This window comes from Podarcis vaucheri (assembly GCF_965113315.1).
Source record: "Podarcis vaucheri genome assembly, chromosome: 5".
Lineage (NCBI taxonomy): Eukaryota > Metazoa > Chordata > Lepidosauria > Squamata > Lacertidae > Podarcis > Podarcis vaucheri.
In genome coordinates, this window is record NC_138763.1 from 43,076,443 (window position 1) to 43,099,715 (window position 23,273).

At 40.3% G+C, this 23,273-nt stretch overlaps 1 protein-coding gene across 5 annotated transcripts in view; it reads right to left on the reverse strand.

Moving 5' to 3' along the window:
• The window catches only part of ARHGEF4 (Rho guanine nucleotide exchange factor 4), a 150,742-nt gene that overhangs the window by 39,993 nt on the left and 87,476 nt on the right, over positions 1–23,273 (reverse strand). For all 5 annotated transcript variants that reach the window (XM_082225312.1, XM_082225310.1, XM_082225311.1 and 2 more), the window contains one exon: positions 2,946–3,079. In XM_082225312.1, coding sequence (XP_082081438.1) covers positions 2,946–3,079 — 134 coding nt within the window. The remainder of the gene's footprint in view (positions 1–2,945; positions 3,080–23,273) is intronic.

Here is a 23,273-nt window from a genome sequence, read left to right on the forward strand (position 1 = left end):
TGCAATATCTTTTGAATAACTCTGCAAGTGCCTGCTGGTGAACTGCCATATAAACAGCAGCTGCAGAATTATCTATCACCTTCCTTGCGGACACAAGCATCACAACTCTCTCTTTCCCTTTCCGTCTAATGTCATGCACTCTGAGCACAGTTGCCAAGACAAAGTCAATATTATTTCTCAGCTGACCTTGCAAATTCAGGGCAGATGAATTATCCCCAAATGCACAAAGAATCAGAGAATCGCAGCTGTCACTCATAAGGTCCCTGGCCACCCCAACCATTTCTGGCACTTTGTTTTATTTGAGGCTAGAACATGGCAGATGAGCCCCCCGATGCTGATGCTGCCGCCGCCACAAAAAAAATATTGTGTACATAACTCAAGTTTTGAATACGCAGCTAGTTTGTGTCCATATGACAGGAATGGCCGCTGATATTCTTGGGCCTTTGTCAGATCAGACAAGACCTCACATTCAGTCTTCATACAGACCACAAAATTTTAACCACATATCTGAAGGCAGAGTTTGGTCTTGCTGTGGGTTTCTGATTACTGTGGTACCTTTAAGTCCATTAGTCTAGCATAAAAGGCACATCATTCTCAATTATTCTTGCAAAAAACGGAGGTCTGAAACCATGGGGATAACAACACCAACAACAACATTAGCAAATTATATAATGATGATGATTTATACCCTGCCTTTCCACTACAATTTGCAGAGCTTACAACAAACCATTCACTACAAAATCAAGTAAATAACAACACACTATTTTGCCTGGGCTGAGGCTTAATTTTCATGTCCCTTACCAAATACTGACATTTAATTATTACCCAAGCCTTTGTGGTAGATTTTTGATAGCTATTGCAGCCTTGCACAGCAAAAGGGCTGAATCTAAGATTATAGGAGCGGATTATAGGAGCGACAATAAAACAGCCCATCAGGTTCATATCCCTTGCACCTTTCTTTGATACATGGCAACAGCATGTTACAAATTTATTTTTACTAGCCTCTCTGTGAAAACTCACTTGTGTTAGTTGCAAGTGTGCTAAAAGAAAAAAAGAACTAACTTTTGGAAAGCCTTCCCATCTAAAAGAAAGGGCATAGTCACACCTCCTCTTCTGCTGCTGCTAAATATCTGCAAAATATCCCCTGTATAGAAACAATACTTGTTTCAATTCTTTCATTAACCTGAATACATGTAAAAACACAGCAGTTAAATTTCTAATGTGAATTATCTGTGAGCTATATATTTTAGAAATGGAGTAGAAAAATGTGGTTACATACCACAGAGCTTTATTCATAATCTGGAATGTGCCAGTGTACAATTTGCTAATAAACATTTATAAGTCTTATGTAAAATACAAAACTATCTCTGCTTTCATTCCTACATGATATTCTAAGCTGGGGACAGGCTACTAAAGCAGAGCAGATTATGCTACAGTTCAAGCATTCATACCCTCCAATGAAATTTTTCATTAATTTATAGAATGAATGTATTGCTATTTTCTAATGTAGGATATTCATGAGTGAGTGGGCTTAGAAACACAGTTGGATGGCAACATTCTGATCTTAATGCACCAGATAACAAAACCCCTTAAGGCAATCAACATCAGTATTTCAATACATACATAACCATCGTTCTTCCTTAAACATATTATTTCTTTCGTCATTAGTATTTTGAATGAGGAAGGGAAGGAAATACAAATGGAAAAACATATATTTTCAAAGTGTACAGAAACTACCTTCACTGAATAAAAAAGCATATTTAATCCTTGATCCTAGATGGTGACTTGAAAGCATTTTTAACAATGAACAGAACACTTTTCAGGAGGAAAAATCACCAAGCAAAGTCTGCAGTTCTACAGGAAATCATCATCATCACTATGTCTCCAAGCCAAATATTTTCTGGAAGGTGCATTCAAAGTTGCTTCCGAAAGAAAGACAGAGAGGTCCTCAATAAATATGAGAGGACCTCTCTTCCTGATCAAATAGTGGAAGCACAGCCAAGTCCCATGCCATCCAATGAGTGCAAAGGAAGTTGGTCTGAGTTGAACGACCTATCTGTGCACTTATAGATGCATGTAAACAAAGATCACAGCAGCACAACACTTCTGAAATTTTGTTTAATCATTCTGCTGGTTAGCCCACCTATAACATTAAGATAATAAGAAGTCTTGTGCAGAACTTCAGTATATATGCTGCTTGTCCCAACAAAGTGAAACATAAGAGCTGAAGAATCAGTTTTGAACACACCAATAAAATCACACACAACAATGGCCTTGCTAGATCAGCAGTGCATCAGGCAGAGCTCTGATTGAACAATATGGAACATACCAGCTGCTAGATTCAGATATATTAGTAGACTGAAGAACTTTGTTGCCTACTTTTCTATTCAAAGTAATTGAAATTAATTAAAAAGTCACAGATCATACAAATTATTCTAAAATTCAATTATATGTATTAAAAATCAACCAAAATACCCAACATCAGCTTAATGTTTAGGATAATAAAATAATATCACAGAACTAACAAATGCTCACAATAAATTGGCAATTAACCTAAAGGCCTTCCCAAATATGAAAAATTAAAAGGAAACAACCTGGTGTGCTCTAATGGTGGGTTCTGGGACATAGTGATTCTGTCTTAAGGTAACTGGCCTGATTGAGCTTACTGATGCATCCTCCATCATTTTTTCTCCACCTTAAAATTTGCAAACATATTTTTAAGCATCATACGTCTCCCATATGCTCTTTCAAAGGAAGTTGCCTTTGCATGTCTGCCTACTAAAATTCATGCACATGAGGGAGTTAACAGATAAATGAACCACTAGAAAATGCATCTTCTGCAAAGAGAGTCCTGCCTGGTTAATCATAATAGTTTCACTGTTGCTGCTGTTGTTTAAAAATGATAGCTCTGTCTTATTTTCCATAGAAACCCATAGTTGCAGTACCTCATTAATAGCAAGCTGTTCTCCTCCTCCACCTGGGTGGCCATAACGATGGCTAGAACTTCGGAAGTCTTCATACAAGTCTTCTTCACTTCCCACATCATCACTGGTTTTCTCCAGTGATCCATCAGCAATGACTAAAATAAGAAACAAACAAAAAAATCAGGAATTGGCCAGATACAGAATGGAAGGAAGCACAGTAGGTTAGTGTGTTCAAAACAAGGTTATTATAAATGTAAATTTTCAGGCTATAAACAGACCAGGTCTAACAGAAAAGAGAAATAGACAGGACTTGTTGGAAATTATGAAGCTCAGCAATAGCCCTGCTTTATCTTGGAATGATACAGCTCACCTGTGGCCATAATTTTCCCTGCTTTCTTTGGTTCTGGTCTCAGTGGTCCCTAGCAAAGCCTATGGTTTGCATACAGAATTTCTCAAATTCAGTTCCTGGCATCTCCAAGAATGGTTGGGAAAGACCCATTTGAAATCCTTAAGAATTACTGCTAGTAAGTCCAAACAATACTGGGTTAGATGGACCAGCAATACTCACTTGGTATAGGACATCTTTCTATGTTCCCTTAAGTGCTTAAAGGAAACAGGCTGCTGAAAGGGTGCTCAACAGCTCCTGTTTACAAGCCTTCACCTAGGCCTGGAACATCTGTCTGTTTTGATTGCTCTGCTTCAGCTCTCACCAAATCCTGCCTGGTTCTCTTTGCCTGTTGCCTCCATATTTGCCCTTGGCTCCTACTCACTGCAATCTTGCTATGTGCTGGGTGTATATATATATATTCTTATTTTTTTAGCTATTTGATTTCTTACCCATGCTTCACCATGAGGTGAAATACAATATTAAAGTCAGTTAAAACAAATTACAGTCATTTATAGATGATATTGCTTGTAAGTGATTGCAATAGCTCTCCACTAATGAACAGAGCATTTTCTGGTGGCAGACTTTGTCTGTACCCCAAACCACCATTTTGTGACTTTGGCTGGTAGATTCCAGTGCTCCAAGGGACAGAAGTAGATCCTCTAAGCATGAAGTCTGCCTACCCATGAACTAGGTCAAAATCTTAGGGGGGAAATGCAGCAAACAAACCATTTGACTTAAGCTTTTGAGAATATAAATGATGGGAACAGGGAGGGGCAGAATGCCTCTTTAGACTAAAGTATTTCCTTCTAGGCTGTTTGTTCCCTTTTCCTCAGCACGACACTTTATTGTTTCATCAAATGTTTCACTATACTTTTCCTTTACATGCCGCCTCTGCCTGTTCCATTACTGAACTCTATAATTTTCAGCTTCAAGACAAATCTCTCCCATCATCTTTAAAGCTTTCTGGGTTTTTGTTTTGTTTTGCTCCTTCTCCCTGTCCCCTCCCCCAACTGATACATGATTTGCACTTAGATGAAAAAGTTGTGGTCTGCGTTAAAATGTACTCTGCTAAGCCCCCTTGTAACCTATAATCTGTGTCCTTGCCAAGCACACATTTGTTTGCCTAGCTTAACTCATGTTCAGGGATCAGCAGCATGAGTTTTTCAGGGCAGTCTTGCAAAATGTTATTTTACCCTGTAATAGCTGCTCAAGCTTAGCAAAAGAAAGCAGCAGTGGCAGGTTTCTGCCAACTGTTCCACTGCTTGCGGCAACACCAAAGATGCAGTTCAAATGCCACATTGAAAATAAGTAAAAGAGAAGGATTTTCATTGCATTTATACAAATTAGAGCATCCAAAATGTCAAAGGCCCGAGAGAGAAACATTTTTAAAATGTAAGAAGAAAAGCTGCTGACTTATTTTTGAATTCCCAGAAATACTACCCTTATGCCCCTGATACTTAAGTCATGGATCTAGAGAGCTGAGGCTGGGAAGACTTTTAACCCATTACATTACAAGAACAATCCTAAAGTTAATGGCAAATCTTCCATTTATTTCAGTAGATTGGGATCACAACTATTTGCAGTGGAAGAGTAGTACTTGTTTAAACACACACAAACACAGTGAAATGAAAAACCAACAATAGTTTCTCATCAGTTTTATCAAGCGTTAAGTTTAAAGATCTTAATGCTTTCAAGCTGAGAAAAGTTCCTTGCATCTCCTCCTATACTTCATCTCCCTGGCTATGTATTTACAACTCAACATCCAGAGTTTGCTACCTCAGTGTTATGTTACTCCCGGAATAACTAATCCCAGTATACACACAAAGTATTCCAGTGTGTTCAGACCACATCAATTTGCTGAATCTCTTCAGCCAATCATAGGTCACTATGTTTCCCTATGCTACTGGCTTTCATCCACTAATCTTGCTAATGTAAATAAGACTTCACCTGCAATGAAAGGGAGGTGACTCAAGACAAGAGCTCTTGATCTTACCAGTTGACCTTTTTTAAACCCCTCTGATTCATCCTTTGAACATGTATATACATGAGGGGAAGAGGCTGAGCTCAATCACTGATACCCAGGGATACCTGATTGCGTAAACAAACAGGTCCTGACACACATCATGCCAGACCCTCATTTCTGCCTTCAGTCAGAGGCAATCACATCAATGCACATAGATCTATTAAAGCAGGCATGCTTTCTCTAAAATAGTTCCAGGGCTTGATGAATGTCAGAGGCTAAAGGGAACTATAGAAGCCAGGTATTGTGGTAGACATAGCAGTCCCCACCCTGCCACTAGCTTCCTAGCTGAGTGTGGAGTTCCTTGCATAGCTTCTGTTCTCCTCTTTGTGGTTAAAAATAAATAAAAAGAATCTACTTTTCTTTTACACCAATTAGATAGAATACACTTATAAGCTGCAGCCACACTCCAAAATACAGAAAGTCTTCTTACTGGTGTAGGGTCCAGGTTTTGAGGGGTCCCTAAGAAAGATTATCTTAGTGTCCCCGCTCTGAGGACCATCCCCTTCACATTGCTGCATGCTACTTCTGCTCATTCACTTGCCCTCTTTCTCTGGGCCCTGAAGGCAACCCTGTACAGGGAGGTTTTTTAAGGTTTAATGTTTTATTATGTTTTTATTCATGTTAGAAGCCACCCAGAGTGGCTGGGGCAACCCAGTCAGATAGGAAGGGCATAGAAGGAGGAGGAGGAGGGACTGAAACTTAATTATGCCGTTACAGCTATTACTATAATGATTGTAAATAGTACTACTGTGATGCACTTATGGCCGGTCAAGCAATGAATCACTTGACTTGAGTTTTATGGCATCTGTGAGTGTTTCATCTCAAAGAGTAACTTCAATTGCTGACCACTGCTTCCAGAAACTCTTCTAAATGAATGAAAGCTTCTAATAAGGTGCCTACACACAAGTCTTCTCATGCAGCAAAAGTGTGATGGACTGTGACTACTACTACTACTACTTGTTATTATTTCCAGAGGAAAAGCGCAAGGGAAGTAGAAGATGCTGGTCTGTCTCCTTACTCTTTTCCCTGGTTGTGTGTTAGATTGGGCAAGTGAACAGGCAGTGGCAGGAGGAGGAGAAACAGAATAGTCAAGAGGCTCCAGAGACTGACAGTGGACACACAACCGCTGGAGAGTTGGCCTTGGCAGGTGCCAACAATGCCACCCCTAGCCCAGGGCCAACTTTGCTTCCTTATGTAGCTGACTTTTTTGTGAGCCTGACCAACATACTGTGAAGAGGATCTCACCTTTGCCCCATAAAATATTCACATTACCCAAATATGCCTATTCACCATACCTCAAGTTCTTAGAGCATTGAAGGATCAAAACTGGATAGAGAACACAAAATGCAATACACAACACTTTTGCTCAGATATGTAGAGCTACACAGAATTTCAAAATGTGTAAACATTTCTTCCTACACACACACATAGCAATGTATTCAATGTTACCCCTACTACTCAGAGAAGACACACTGAAATTGATGGCCATGACTAAGTTAGGTCCATTATTTCAATGGGCCTACTCTGAACAAAATTTAGTTGCATACAACCCATAGAGTCAGCCCAGTGAAACATGTCACTTTCAATTATTCTTGGTTTGAGAGCCAGGTAAAAAAGGTAAAAGCCCTCTCCTAATGTTTTTATCATAGCTGACCAAAGATGTTCTAGTCTGGAACTGAAATCTTTTAAAAGCTCTCTTATAAGTTTCTGCTTTTTCTTTCCAGTTCTCTCCTACCTCTGCTGTTCTTTGGCAGTAGAGTATACCGCCACAGTCCATTAATGGGTAGGCTTAATTGTCATGATCAAGCTGTCTGGGTGGTAACCATAACAGTCTGTTCCCAAATATCCACTCAGAGCCTAAATATAGGCATCTTTTATCTTTCTACTTCTATTTTGCATCACACCATGTAAGCTGTTACAAACGGTATTGTTCTTGACAACTGTACAGCTGTAAAATTTCAGCTATATTAGGAATAGTCATGTTTCTGTGGGTCATTAGCTTGTAGGAGCCTCTGAAAACTGCTCTCATGAGATCTTATCTCAACAACAGCCCATAACACAAATATTTCATATTTCAAGCATTCCTAGTGTATAAGCATTTGCACAATCATATTTAAAATGTTTACAAAAAAATTAAGCCTCTATCATATTGAAGGGAAAGGAGGAGGAGCAAAACAAAAGCTGGACACAGGATGAACCCAGCCATTTGTCCCAATGGCCACATACAAGAAGAATGGACATCATAGCCAAACTAGTGCCTGTTTTATGAGATTCTAACTTTTGTGCTCAGTAGCACAAAAGTGAAGTGCTAACCAGGCCAAGGGCCAGGATTTGGTACAGACTGCATTAAGTTACTAACAATATTTACCCTAATACATAACACAAAAATAAGACGTTACAAACATACAGGATGCCACTAATGAAAACAGACAGCAAACAAGTGTAGATTTTGAGATGTGGGATTTGTCTGTTTCCTGTGCCCAGCAGGTGCCCTAATGCTAGAAGCAGGAAATCTTGCTTTTGCTCAACTATTTTGGCAATGTCTGCTTCTCTTTCCTGTAGAAACTTTGATGGCATTCATCAAAGCTTAGCAGAATTAAAGCACAACTCCACGTCTGTGATATCCCTTTGTAATAAACAAATTCAGAGCTTGTTAGAACGACAAATGTTGCTTGGGGCTGTAATCCTTATCCAATTGAATTTTGTCACTGATTGCATTCAGGGCTGCATGAATCCTCATTAATACATAGTAACTTATTTTTAAAAATGAGCTTCTTCTCCGAATGTCACCTTGCATAAGTTCCCAAATGCCAACCATACAAATGGATCAATCCAAGGAAGCGCAGTTATGGATTCCCAAGGAATGTGACATTTCCAAAATGATAAAAGTGTAAAATAATTATAGCTAAAAGGTAAATGTGGGGTGCCTTTTATATATTTTTTATATTTTTTTAAAAAGGTGAAGAGTTAAAAACCAACAAAGGGAATAGGTTTTGCAATCGTATCTGCTAGACCAATTATTTTGCTTTCCTGTCCCATCCCCTGAAGTATCAAAGTGAGACCGTACGAAAATGAACTTTGAAAAAAGGTACAAGGAAATCTGCTTGTTCTACAGATCCTTTTACACTGAAACACAGCTGCAAAAGTGTTTCATAATATGTATGTGGAACACATGATAATAGAATGCACATGAAAAACAGGGTGGTGTATAGTGAATAAAATGTTGCATTTGAATTGGGCTGTCCTGGGTAGGGATGGAAGGATTTGTCAATTTGTTCTTTTAGTTTCTAATTTTTCCAATCTTAATTTCACTTATCCACATTTCTGCAGCTCATCAGCATTTTGGTGTGAATTTATCCTAATAAATATACTTTTGTATGCAGTTTTGACTAATGTATATATCTTTGCTAGCAATGTGCCCAAATATAATGGATTTTGGTACGTTCTTTGCACAAATATATTTTTATGCACATTTTGCCATAATATAAACATATTTTTTTTTAGAACTAAACCACAAAATTCAAGCAAGTAAGAATTCTGAAGCATAGCTATGTTTTGGTTTGTGTGTTGTTTGGTAAGGGCCAGTTTAGTAGATTCACCTTTAAACATTAACTGAATCAATTTTCTGCTCCATTCATAATCCTGAGTATTTATTCCTGCTCAGCCATGAAGCTACAAACTGGAACTGGGCATGAGACAGGGAGAAAAAAAGGACTTGCCACACACATTTTTGCTCCCTTTCAAAACTGCACAAATATGAAGAGGGCCCAGGGAAGCAGCTGCTGCAGGACTGTGTCTGTGAGGAGGTGAGGGGTGGAGCTGTAACTCCCAGTGGAAAGGGATTACATGCTAACATTTCTGTAGGAGAAGAATTTCTACCTGCACACAATTTAGGCCATATTTTGCTCATCCGAGAAACTTCGCTTTCATATTTAAAAATCATGTCACATTCCCTCATAGCTGTGCATAAAAATGGTCCCCGTATCAAGAAGTATTTTTTAAATTCCCATTATTTAATCAACAGTCCATTTTACTGCATCTAATAATTTTTGTACTTTTTATTTATGATATTTTTCTATGTTTGGGTTGAGGTATAAAAACTCTCTAAGCAGCAGTATTCAACCATTTCAGTTCCTGAACTGAAATATTATCCTTAGGCTACATATTGCTTTTTATCTACTTTTAAGCTTTATCTCTTATGTTTGAGATTCTCCACTTTCTCTCTCCTCTCTTCCTTCTTCTAAAACCAACATGTCAAAAATTGTGGTGATAATACTGGTGTGATGCAATTGTTGGTCATGACACATTCGTTCAAAGGCCAATTTTCTGTAACTAGAGATATGAATGGGGGGGATGCTTTTCTCCCCTTCCCCAATTTTCCCTGGGGTTTTCCAGCCTTCTACATCTCTATCTATGATCCATCAGGTCAAAGACCAATTTCCTATACAGTCCTGCTTATTCTGGTATCCCAAAAAGCTATATCTCTAGCAGAAGACACTAACAGAGTACACCCCATATAGTTAAAGCACATGACAGTGGGATAGATCAGCCTCTTTGGGAGGGAGGATTACCATAGTCTTTATTCACCCTCTTCGACCATGTGATTTCAATCAGAAAGGACATCTGAGTTGGATGCTCCAAACCTTGACCACATGGCTTTACCAAGCCATCTTCGTGTTTCTAGACAAATGATTTAGAAACTTTTACCTTCTTGAAACTATGTTAAACTGCCTGTCTTTTCTTGCTGCTGTATGGAAAAGCACATGAATCTGCCTTTGAAGAGTTTGTAAGCAAACCATTTTAAATTATCAAACATGTGGTCTCTTTTTCTAAGCTAAGGGAAGTAAGTGAAGAAACTTAAAAGGGGATAATTTAAAGGTCTAACAAGCTATATCTCTACTCTTAACTTGTCTGCATGTTTTGTGACTCTAAATCTTTGCTGGGGCTCTCCCCAAGAGAGTATTTGTCTCAAACCCATATCTAGGCATCTAGGGAACTCTTTTACTCTTTTAAACCAATTACAAACAAACCATTAAATACCAACAATGATATCTCCCAGAGATTCCTGTAAACTGTAGTTTGTAAAGGATTCTGGGAAATGTAGTTCTGTTGTGGGTAAACTATAGTTCCCAAAACTCTTTTTTGGGGAAGCCTTTTCTCCATCTCACTGGGCCAGTCTTATCTGTGCTGTGTTTGTGGCTTGATTTTTTTGCACATACATTTCTATCAAGAGCTCTAGTGACCCAAGAAGTGTGTCATTTTCTCTTATTTGTTACAGACCCCGCCATCTCCTTGGGAAAGAGTGGCTGTCAGTTTTCATTGTGTTCAGGCCAGTGACACTCAGATGAAATGCTTGCTGCTGTTTTTGTTTATCACAACAGAGAAACTCCCAAGGGAAAATAAACTGCAATGTCCCTCTCCTCATAGCATCACACTACTCTGCTTTAACCCCAAAGGGACACTCAGAGTATATTGCCCTCCTTCTACTACTCTTTTTACATTTGATGGAGGTATATATAGAAATACCTTGGCAAATTCTACCCTAATTCAGGTGTTTTTTAAAAAATCTAATTCATTGTTATTACCAACCCAGAACACTTAAAAAATGTAGGAACAGTTATTGCACTGGCATACCGCCACCAGCTGTTGCCCAAAATGACTCATGTCTCTAGTGTATGTTGATTAAAGTTCACTTCCTAGTCAAAAATGACCACATTTGAATACTGGCTGTCAAATATTATTCGTGACAATAACACACAAATTTAAAAGCTTATTATTTAAGTTCTCCTGCCCTGCTAGGGAAAGTTAAGATGAGATGGCATCCATCCATCTCAAGAGACAACAGAGAAGTGTGCCCTTGGGGGTAATGTCAAACAGTTGGAGAGTTACAGCGCCTGCTGTGGCTGTAGAAAGCGATGCAGGAGAGACATGTTTTGTTGCAGCAGATGAAGGCATCTAGTTGTGCTGCTGCAGATGCATTTTTTCTCTCTGTGCTCCTCCCAGCTTTATCATCAATTTCAGATGTAGAACTGCCTTGGGAAAAGTGCAGATTCCAATACAGTGGTACCTCAGGTTACATACGCTTCAGGTTACAGACTCCGCTAACCCAGAAATAGTACCTCAAGTTAAGAACTTTGATTCAGGATGAGAACAGAAATCGGGCTCTGGCGATGTGGCAGCAGCAGGAGGCCCCATTAGCTAAAGTGGTGCTTCAGGTTAAGAACAGTTTCAGGTTAAGAACAGACCTCCGGAACGAATTAAGTACTTAACCCGAGGTACCACTGCATGGTGGCCATGCAAGAACAGCAGCCCTTATTGTTTTACTATTCATATTTAGACTTTCAATATCATTTTAAGAAGAGGTATGACATATCTTATTTTTAAAAGTTAAGGCACCTGTGAACATTAAACACACACATACACAAATTAATATTTAAATTTTAAATAGCCCGAAAATAAGAATATAAGGACCTACTGGATGAAGCCAATGCCCCATCTAGTCCAGCATCCCATTCTCACAGTGGCCAACCAATGCCTGTGGAAGCCTGCAAACAGGACATAAATGCAAGAGCACTCTGCCCACCTGCAATGCCCAACTGGAATTCAGAGGCATACTACCTCTGGCAGTGGAATTAGAACATAGGCACAGTGGCTAGTAGCTGCTGAGAGCCTTATCGTCCTCAAATTTTTCCAGTCCTCTTTTAAAGCCAAGTTGGTGGCCATCACTTCCTCCTGTTAGAACAAGTTCCATAGTTTTACTGCAAAAATGCCTTGACTCCATACTGGAATCTGTGCACTTCCCAAAGGGGCACCACACCTGAAATCAAACATATAACTGAAATCTACAGTCCTGCAAGAGCTGACCTTGTCACAATTTGCAGTAAAACAAATAACCACACGACAATAACAGCAAAACTAAAGAATTAAAACTTCAGGAGGTCCTATTAGAGATCTCCCACGTCACATCTGTTTCCACCAAGAATAAAGGCTTTCTAAACAAGCAGAGGATAGAAGAATCCAGTTCTTGACACTTAACTCCAGTGCTCAGCAATCTTGTGCCCCAGCACTTGTGCTGTTTATATTATTCTCAGGGCAACTGGCTGTTTTGCCAAAACATTTCAAACAGAGCTTCAAAACTCTCTGTGTTATTTACTTTGGGTTTGAAATGGGGAAATCAAAGCTCGGGGCGCTAGGAGATTAAGATCTTCCATTAAAAACTTGCTGAAGCAATCTATATCTTGGAAACAGTAGGGCACAAAGTGCCAGCAAATTCTGAAGTCTGATCAGTCTGCAGAATGATTTTCAGAGTCATTGGAGAAGACAGCTCTCTGCATGCTCTGATGATTTAGGCCACAACTAAGCAGCCTTGCGCTCCGCTACATACCTTCATGTGTATGAACATGACAAATGATCTGAGTTATAAGAACGCTGCCACTTCCTGGAATCCTCCCACTTTTAATACCAATGCATAAAACGCAGGGACAGCAGAGCTTTTTGTGATATAATCCCAAAGCTGCTTAGGGGGCAAGATAAAATCAAATTGTCCCTGTGCATGTTCATTTTTATGCACAATAACATCTGGCATGCTGATGCCACAGCATATTAAGGTGACCTTGAGCATTAAAAGGCACAATAATCTTTTTTTAAAATGGAAAAAAGATGCCTTGCTGATGGACAGTTTACTGTTCCTAAATAACCTTATGAAAGTAGGGTGGAGGCAGACCTTGATCTCCTTTCCTTGGATGCTGTAATGACTCACTGTAATATTTCTCCCCAAAGACCTTGCCAATGCACGACTGGGGACTTTCCATGCAATGCCAAAACCTATTTCTCTCATATAATATCATTGCAGTCATCATACTATATGTCACTGGAGGACTCAAACCTTGGCTCCCGGCAGCAGGCCCCACCTTGCACCACCGGTGCAGCTTGCATACAGAGAGAACTACTTGCCTGAACTCTGTGACACTAGAGAACCATCACTGTAGCAGACCAGAGAGTGTAGTGCACTAGAAATGGGGGACCTGCAGCCCTTCAAAAGCTGTTGAACACGAACTCCCATCAGCTTCAGTCAGCATGGCCAACAGTCAGCGATGCGAGAAGTTGTAGTCCAGCAAAATCTGGAAGGCCGCAGGTTCCTCATTCCTGCATTAAAACTTTGCTAGGCTTAGATGGGGGAGGGGATAAGATGCACATATTCTAATCCCAATTTGTCCCCTCATAGGGAGCTGCATGCAACTAAATCCTACACAGAGTAGACCCAGTGAAATCCATGAACCTAAGTTAGCCATGTCCATTAGCCTCAGTAGATCTACTCTGAGGGGGACTAGCTTTGAATACCACTGAAAGGTCCTTTAAGCTGAAAAGAAGCCTACCCCTTCATAATTTAAAGCAGAGGTACCTAGCATGCCCTCCAGGTGTTGAACTGCAGCTCACATCATCTCTAACCTTGTTCATGCTGGCTGAGGCTGACGTTGGGAGTTCAGCTTCATAGAATCATAGAGTTGGAAGAGACCACAAGGGCCAAGTTGGAAGAGACCACAAGGAACAACAGATTGGTTGTTCTTGTTCTTGGAGGGGGACGATTCTCAGAGAACACACATTCGATGATGTGATTTCTCCAACTCCAATATCCTCCACCCATAGGTTCATTAAAACCAAAGGTAGAAATCTATGACCCACCAGACGTTGTTAGACTCTAATTTCATCAGTCCCAAGCAGCATATCAATTGTTAGGGATGATGAGAGTTCAGAAACATCTGGAGGGCAACAGGTTCCATACCCTGCTTTAAGCTGCAAGAAGGGCATAGCTGCAAGAATCTTGTTCAGTATTGTGTACACTGACTGGCAACAGTTTTCCAAGGTTTCAGACAGGACTCTTTCCCAGCTCAGACTGGAAATGCCACAAATTGATCCCGGGACCCTCAAAACATCAGTTCTGCCAATGAACTGCAGCCATTCCCTAAAGAAGGGAAGCAAAAAACCCCTCCACTGACCATGGTGGTGGAGCGGGGAATTGGCCTCTGAAAACATGTTTCCCCTGAAGCCAGCTCCCATCACCCATGAAATTTGTACACAGGTCTTTAGTTGTTAACTATTCTATTCTTGACATAAGTGCCTCAGGATGTAGAGAGAAGGGAAAAGGGCATCTCCAAGGCCTTTTCTACCTTCTTACTGATTTGTCAGCAAAGAAGTACATATGGTATAATGCTTCTGTTAGGCTGCCATGTATGAAATGCTGTATTGTAAACCAAATACCTTTTAAAATTCATACTGCATCTGAAGGTGTAGAAAGGCCAAATGGTATTATTATGACCTACAGTGTCCTAGCCACTGAGCCAAGACAACAGCATGTACTATGTTCTCAACCAGTCTGCTAATAACAGTGAAATATAGCTGACCATACCATATACTGCTTCATCTATATTCAGAAGAAGAGGTAGCAGGGGAATCTATCCTGCATTATTGCCAGATGGAAATTGGAACCACATTTAAGACAAGTATGAAAAACACCTCGCAAAATTGCATGTTTAAGTTTAAGAGGACACACGATTGGAAGTCACTGACAAAGACCACTTCCAGGCTGTCGTTATTTTATAGGTGAGATTCAATCCCCTACTGGCAAATTTGAAGGGTGGGCAATTAAAGACGAGTTCATGCTCTTGCACAACAAACTTTCTTCTGTGGGAAACTTTGGGATATCAATCACTTGAGGCAATGTCATATAACCTCCACATAAAGAAATCAAAATGAATGGTTACCAAAGAGTAGCTGTCACACAACCTTCATGCAAACTTTCTGGGGCTTCAGTGGTTTACAAGGTGTTTCTTAAAAGAAGCATTAGATTATCATCATGATTCAGTCTGAACCAAACACAGACAAAATTAAAACATGATCAATAATACCCTCTTATTTTCCTGTAAAAATTAGTAAGATTCTTCAGATCAGCAAATTTTGAATCTGCCGTAGCTCAGAAGTATAACCCCTATCAGTACACAAGTAAACACTATGCAGTTGCTAACTGTATTGCAGAACCTTGCTTTGCAAGGTGTAAATGGCAATATCTTCCACATCAGAACCTTGTGCAACCTTCACAAATCCAGGGTTGGTGAATGAGGCATTGGGTCCTTATGCCATTAGCACTAATTATGCTAATGTAGAGAAGAATGTAGGGGCGCGGGTGGCGCTGTGGGCTAAAGCCTCAGCGCCTAGGGCTTGCCGATCGAAAGGTCGGCAGTTCGAATCCCCGCGGCGGGGTGCGCTCCCGCTGCTCGGTCCCAGCGCCTGCCAACCTAGCAGTTCGAAAGCACCCCCGGGGGCAAGTAGATAAATAGGTACCGCTTACCAGCGGGAAGGTAAACGGCGTTCCGTGTGCGGCTCTGGCTCGCCAGAGCAGCGTTGTCACGCTGGCCACGTGACCCGGAAGTGTCTCCGGACAGCGCTGGCCCCCGGCCAATAAATGTGAGATGGGCGCACAAACCCCAGAGTCTGTCAAGACTGGCCCGTAAGGGCAGGGGTACCTTTACCTTTACCTAGAGAAGAATGTACCATTGTACATAGAGAAGAAGCTGCCAGATGCTGCAATCCAAACATATTTGTTTAACCCCTCTGGTTTCATAACAGACCTCCACATCTGTATGTGTATATAATAATATAGTTTCTATAGTCAGAAATCTCTTAAGCAGTGACACCTTTGATCACTAGCTAGGTGGTTTTCATTTTTCTCCAAGCCAAGTATGCAGGTCTCTCTCCTTCCTATTTGGCAAGCAATTTACTTTTGAGATGACAGTACTGACAGAATGGACTCCCAGGAGCCCATTCCCATCCATGAGTGATATATTATCAAGAAGCTCCATAAGCATTTTTGTACATAAAACATCAATGTCTGTAACAGTTCCTAAATAAAATACACTTATTTCTCCCCTATGTCAGTCCCCTATGACCACAGTCTGCCCTTTTCTGTTTCTCTTGCTGCAGTGTTTAAGAATAGGTATGAGTTAGTTGGCCTGAGATGAACAATTCATATGCTCAAATTCTTTCTTTATTGCCCGGCATAATTCCCATCATATGGTCCCTATCCCTGGTAAGATGTTGCCTTTGTTTTTGGGAAATATTTTGGGGTTACCCCCAGACATGAAATGCGGCTGAATATGTTTGTAATGCAGCTCTTCTGTAATAAGGAAGACCAGGACCACAGAGAATTAGACCACCTTAAAGATTAAAAAACAAACCTCTTATGGACATAGGATAAAAGTTCAGCCAAAATGGAGCAACTTGCCTGCAACACATGGAGGTTTCCAGTTTAGGAAAAAATGTGAATAAGGGGGGCAAAATAGATGCATATAAAACTATGCAAGGTATGGCAAAAGTGGAAAGGGAGAAGTTTCTTCTTCTCTCTCATAATACAGGAGTCATCCAATGAGACTGAATTGGGAACATTCAGGACATTAACACAACACATAGTTCAACTATGGAAATTGCTACCACAATAGGTGGTAATGGCTGCCAGCTTGGGTGGCTGTAGAATGGGTTTATTCATGGAGGATATCAGTGGCTAGCAGTTATGATTACCTCCGTGATGAGAGGCCCAATGTCTTCTGAATACTAGTAGCTGGGAAGCACAAACAGGTGTGTGCTACTGCACTCATTTCCTGCTGTGGGCTTCCCATGGGCATCAAGTTGACCACTGTGAGCCAAAATTTTGGACTAGAGAGGCCTTTATTCTAATCCAGCATGGTTAAGGACTGTGCTTCCCAGCCTTAGAATCAATGGAAGGAATAGGCTACAACTACTACAGGACTGGATTCTTCCAATGCCTCATGCCCTAGAGTGATGGAAGTTTATTGGCAAAAGTGAGAAGAACAACGGGAGGACCTGTTGAAGTAGAATGCCTTGCATTCCTTTGTATAATGCTAAAAGACGAAAATAGTTGAACCCTCTGATTCCAACTCTAAAATGCTGGATAACCAAAGAAAATCAATATGAACGTTGACAAATTATTCTTTGTGCCAGTGTTGTACTCATTGGGGAATTCTGCTGTATAAGCACAAAAAGAGCAGTTTAAAGGTATTTTAATGTACTTTTTAAATGAAGTTGTCAAAGACTGCATTTGTGCTCTTGTGTTTGATGAATATATAGATTGGTTTTTGCAAAAAGCAGTAAATAAAAATGCAGCCTACTGACTTTCACACAACAAAACACCATTAACTGTGCAGTGGGTGATTGTTGGAACAACTGTGTAAACTAAATGTGCCATGTACAATTAAAGTTCACCCCAAATCACTGTTTGCTTGCTGTTACAGCTTTTTTTAACTGATTCTGAACATGATATAGTGAGCATCCCAAAGGACTCATAAATTAATTAAAAGAGCTGTTTTCATTTACACACACAAATACACTCCTCCCCATCTCTCTATTTTCACGCAATGCAGCTGGCCAACCCACACTGTATACTATCACAGATATATATGCCCTAAAGATGTAAGAATACAAGTTTGGAGGTAACAGACTGCCATCACTGTGCAACTTCTAGACTCGAAATGTCCTGCATCATTCAATACCCCTTTCCTCATGCTATGCGCATATATAAGAGAAGAGACACTTTTGTCCCTATAAGAGTATTTGAAATGGGTCTTGCATTATAGTTAGAATTACTGCTAATCAAACATGTTCAACAAAGATCAGAACAATCTGCACCATGCACGTGAAATACTGTTATACCATTTTAACTGCCATGGCTTTCCCCAAAGAATCCTAGGAACTGTAGTTTGTTAATGGTGCTGAGACACCCCTCAGAGAGCTATAATTTCCATCAAGCATAACAACCCTACAATCCCCAAGATTCTTTGATGGAAATCATAATTGTTAAAGTGGTATAAGAGTGTCTTAACGAGTATCCTTAAATTGTTACATTTCAGGTGACCACCAGATGTAGTTCCTAAGAACAACAGGGACAGAAATTATGGAATTAAAGAAATATTTCTGCATGTAAGGCTGTTGCTGCTTGACAAGAGACATCCTGCCCTTGCTGTGCTGATCCTTACCAACCAACATATACCAGCAAGGGATAAGAATAACGATTGTCCCCAATCTCCATCTGGACATGTAGCTTTGTCCAGAATTTGTTTATCACCTGCAAATTACAAACTGGAATCATACACTTACTTTTCGGGTTCATACTTTTGGATTACCAAAGACAAGGTATTAATTTTGAATTCTCTACAAGCTTGTGAAATGATTGAAAAGTCAGTATTTCAGTGATCTCTCATTTCAATAGCGCCATGGTAGTTTTTAAAAATCCCAATACAAAATAAAAATAAAAATGCTGCCTAATGCCCAATTATGCTAGGAGGATTCTTTTAATCCAATAAGGACTGTCGGCATTAAAGCAGCTGTTAACAGCAATCATGTTTAGAATCCTAGGTCTGAAAATGCCAAGTCTGCTGATCCAAGGCAGCATCCAAATTGCACTACTAAACAATAAGACTGCGGTGCAGGGGGATCGTACCCCAAGGTACTTGCAGAGCGAAATGCTCTCGCTGACTCAAGCCAACAATTTCTTCTTGACGGCACAGTAAATTGATCCGTCCACGGCAAGCTCAGAAATGTGTAGTAGGTCAAATGCTAATGAGAATCGGCAAGATCAAATTCTAGTCCTGGGCAAGCTACCATTTGCAAAGGAGACCAGCATACTTCAAAAAAATTTGGTCATTAAGACTCCAGCCCTAAATATGCTTATTACAGAATAAGGGGCTTACTTATGAGTACGCATGCACATAATTGTGCAATAAGTGATATATTAAATTAGTGCTAGTTAAAAGCTCAGCCATGACCTAAGTAATTTTTGCTAGACTGTATACAGGAAGCTGTATTGTAATGAGTCAGAGTACTGGTCTACCTAGTTCAGTATTGTCAACACCGACTGACAGAGGCTCTCTATCCAGTTTTCCAGGCAGGAGACCTTCTCAACTTACTTAGAGAACCCAGAGACAGAATCCAAGAACTTCTGCATGCAACTCATGTGCTGTTGCCGCTGACCTGTGGTGGCAACTGGAATGGGAATTCACTGACCAGCCAAATGCTCTGTATATGTTCAAATGTACTTAAAATAGGGCCAGAGTTACTTCTAAAATTCCTTTTTGCTCTTCGCTAGCGCATTTTGCTTTATCCAAGCCAACACCACATTCATGTAATGAATAAGGGTCAAGTAATCTTGCTTCATGTGGGATGAGAGGTGCTGAAAAGTAATTGCCTGCTCGGTGCTTTTCCATTTGTGATATCTGAATTCTACCCTTCCAAGTAACTAAGAGCTCAGATGTTGTATTACCTCACTGGTCTGATAGGTCAGGGAAGGAGGAAAAGTCCAGTTTTGGAAGCATGCTTTTTATATTAGTCAGTGGTGTGTAAAGAAAGTAGACTTGATAGGCTGAGTTATGATGACCCTGCAGGGCTAGGAAAGAATGCTCACAGTCTAAATAGCTTATTGAGGGCAGAACTCAACCTGTCAGCATGGAATGTAGTCTCTGGCTAGAACTGGCTCCACTTTTGCTCTGGCACTTTGTGTAACTAGCAAGGAAGAATGAAGGAGTGATCTTAAAAGATAAGTATTAACCCCACTTTAGCCGGCTTGCCAGGATGGGAGTTTCTGAACATGAAGATGCCACCTGTCTTTAAAATAGTGTAAAACACTATTTGAAAATAGTGTAGAACACAAAATTACTGTTAGATTTTCTCCCCCAGTTGAATGAAAAAGGCTATGGAGATATGAAGGAAACCTTAAAAAAAAAACAACCCACTAATCACATAATTTTCTCTTCTTACTACTCAACTTTGATTAACTATGAAGATTTTTCTGTAGTAAAAATCCTCCCCACTCCTTTTTACTGCTCCCCCCCCCCACTTCTGCTTAGTAAGAAGCTTAACCACAAGCCAACAGGCTAAGCCAAACCTTGGCTGAGTTCAGTGGGGCAACAGCAAAGCAGCTGCACATTTCTCTCTGGGAGCATGTGCATCTGCACAGTCCCAAAAAAACCAAGCTTGGCTTGCCACGCTGTACAAACCAGGCCTATGTGTAATGACTATTTGGATGTTGTAACTGTTATTTATTTATCTGAATGGGGTGTGTGGGTGGGTGTGGGTATAGATGTGTGTGTGTAAATCATTTTGAGAGGAATGAATGCAGAGTGCTGGATAAGGCTTTTTAAATATATAACTGCAGGGCTACATGCCTACTTCACCTACTTCGCTACTTCTAGCCATTTATTATTAGGACCTTCTCAGTCAGTCATGCTTTGTTTCATCGGTCATCACAGTAAAACCATTTCTAGGTTTTAAAAATTAAAACAAGTCATTAAAAATATAGCCCAGAACACAGATCAGGATTGTGATGAAGCCATAGATTATAATGGGATTAATTATTGATAATGCTGTCGTCATGTAGGCCATTCTGCATATTTAATAATGTCTCACATTTAGAACTTTAACCCTATTAAATAGGATATACCTTGAAATTATGGCAAATAAACTATACATAATTAGCTCAAGTTGTTGACAGGATGAAATATTAGCAACCCTGATAATCCAGAAGGCACCCAAAGCAAATTCTGCTTGAAAAAAAAATATTTATCCATTTCCTGAATTCTTAATATTATTTTGCAAATTTGAAAGTACAGCAGACAGTAACGTTCAATAAAATCATGTGTCCTTTCTCTGATTGGCTGAGGCACCAGTTACTCCCTAATGTGCTGCCTAATTAGTGCCTAAAAGACAGCCCTATCTGCACTACAACTGCCCACCCAGAGTGATGACAACAGATACACTTACACATACAGTGTGAATGGCAAAATCCCAAAAGGGAATTGAGACTTTGTAAGGATTTATGATTTAATGGTCATGTTATACAATCATTTTCTATTAAATGAGCTTGGTGTTGGGTGTTCAGTACCTGGCCCTAACTTTATATTAAGGAGTTACCATCTGAGTTACCATTTTTGTGTCTCTCTTTTAATACAGGCATGCCAGAAGTGGCAAATGGATTGTAGACAGCCAGAGAGGCAGGATGTGATGTGTGCACATTTCAGGCACAGCTTGTCTCCCTCTATCAGACAGTTCAAAAGTTGAGAAGGTAGAAAAGGGTCAGCTTTGAAAAGAATGGCATTCTCACTATAATGCTCAAACCACATTCATTCATGCAAAAAATCTCTGCAAACTGTCCTGCGGTTGCTGCTTCTGTCTCCGCCTTTACGTTTCAGCATTCCTGGCTCTACAGCCAAGAGCACCCAAAGACATTCCCTACTTTATCTCCCAACAGGATGAGTCTCATGTAATGGTCTCCTTCTGAGCTTTCATCAAATGACAGCTTTACTGCTTGGTGCTGCCCAAAATTTAATTTGTTGGTTGTTTTATGTCTTCCCACACAATACTGAGATGACCATCCATTTAAAGTGGAGGAAAGAAAATAGTGCTAATAAGGCAGAGAAAGATAAGGATCAAACAGGCTACTGTGCGGTATATCTTTTATCTTTGATAAATGCCATGGGAGTTAGCTCACGTATTCAGTATCAGACTGGTGAGGTGTAATTGGGCGCGCCTAGTAACTGCGTAAATTCAAGAATGGCAAGGGCATGCTTCCAAATATCATTCCTGGTAAGAAACAATTCCTTTTTAAGGGAACTAGGCCTTTCAAAGAAGTAAGGCTAGATAACAGTACTGGCTCAAATCCAGCCAAATACATTTTGCTACCTGAGGCACAGTCCTTGTGGGTGGTACCAAAGCCATTTAAGATAATTTGGCATGAGATGCAGAAAATCCCACAAGCTCCTCTCCTTGTCCACGGCAGCAGCAATGCAACAATAACAATCTGCAGCTTTTGTTCCAAGACACCCCAAACCAGCTGCCTCACTCTACCTAACGGCAGGGTCAATCCTGCTCCGTGTACTGTATGTCCCTTTACTGCAAAACAAGTAACATCAGAGCTGGAAGCCTTGAGGCCTGCTGCGTATGGGAGATTCAATTCACTGCTTGAAAGAAGCCCCTCACAAACGCAACATGTGGACAACAGAATCCCACTTTGACAATGGAATGTAGGATGCTGCCTTAAACTGAATCAGACCAGTAACTTGTTCAATCAGCTCTTACCTTCTTTAAAAAGTTCAGTATGAAAAGATATGGATAACTGCCTCTTGGGTGGTCCCTATCTAACTGGAGCAAGGTATCAGAAGCACAGAACTATGACCTGAGCTGAGTCGGTGTTCAGCCACGGTAGTTAATGGTTCAAAAATGTGCCCCTATCAGTCAGGCAAAAACACCATCTGCTTCAAGTCAGACAATACATTCCCTATGAGGTTATCCTCATGGGACCATGCACCTTTCGCACCTGAGCACACACATGCTACATACATGGAGTCAGATGTTTGTGCATCCAAACAAGAAGGCATATTTATATCAAAGAAAGCATTTTTGTCAGACAAGCTATAGAATCTTCAACATGCTTTCTCAACAGCTTGCGTTCTCACTAGAAAACTGTTGGCGCTAAAAATGTGTTTTCATGCATATCTGTGCCTTCAGGCAATTAGAGTAAAGGCGTGTGACACACCAGTAACCTTAAGATTGCCAGATGTCCAGGACTGGCCTGGACAGTGTAAGAACTGACTCTTATCAAAAACTCAGATAATCTTCCTTACAGGAGCCCCAGAGCAGCCTCCAAGTCCAGAAAATCCAAGTACATTGCTTATTTTTGGTGTAACTAGCATCTGTTTTTCAAAGGAGATGCATATGGAGCAATGGGTATCAGGAATCACACAAGAAACATACATGGATGTTTTTAAAACACCACAGCAACTATAGAAAAAAGTTTAACATGACCAATTGAAAAGAAAGAAGTGGGGAACACTTGAAAGCCAAGTTTGTAGATGCTTTGAAAGTTTATTATTTCCCAGAA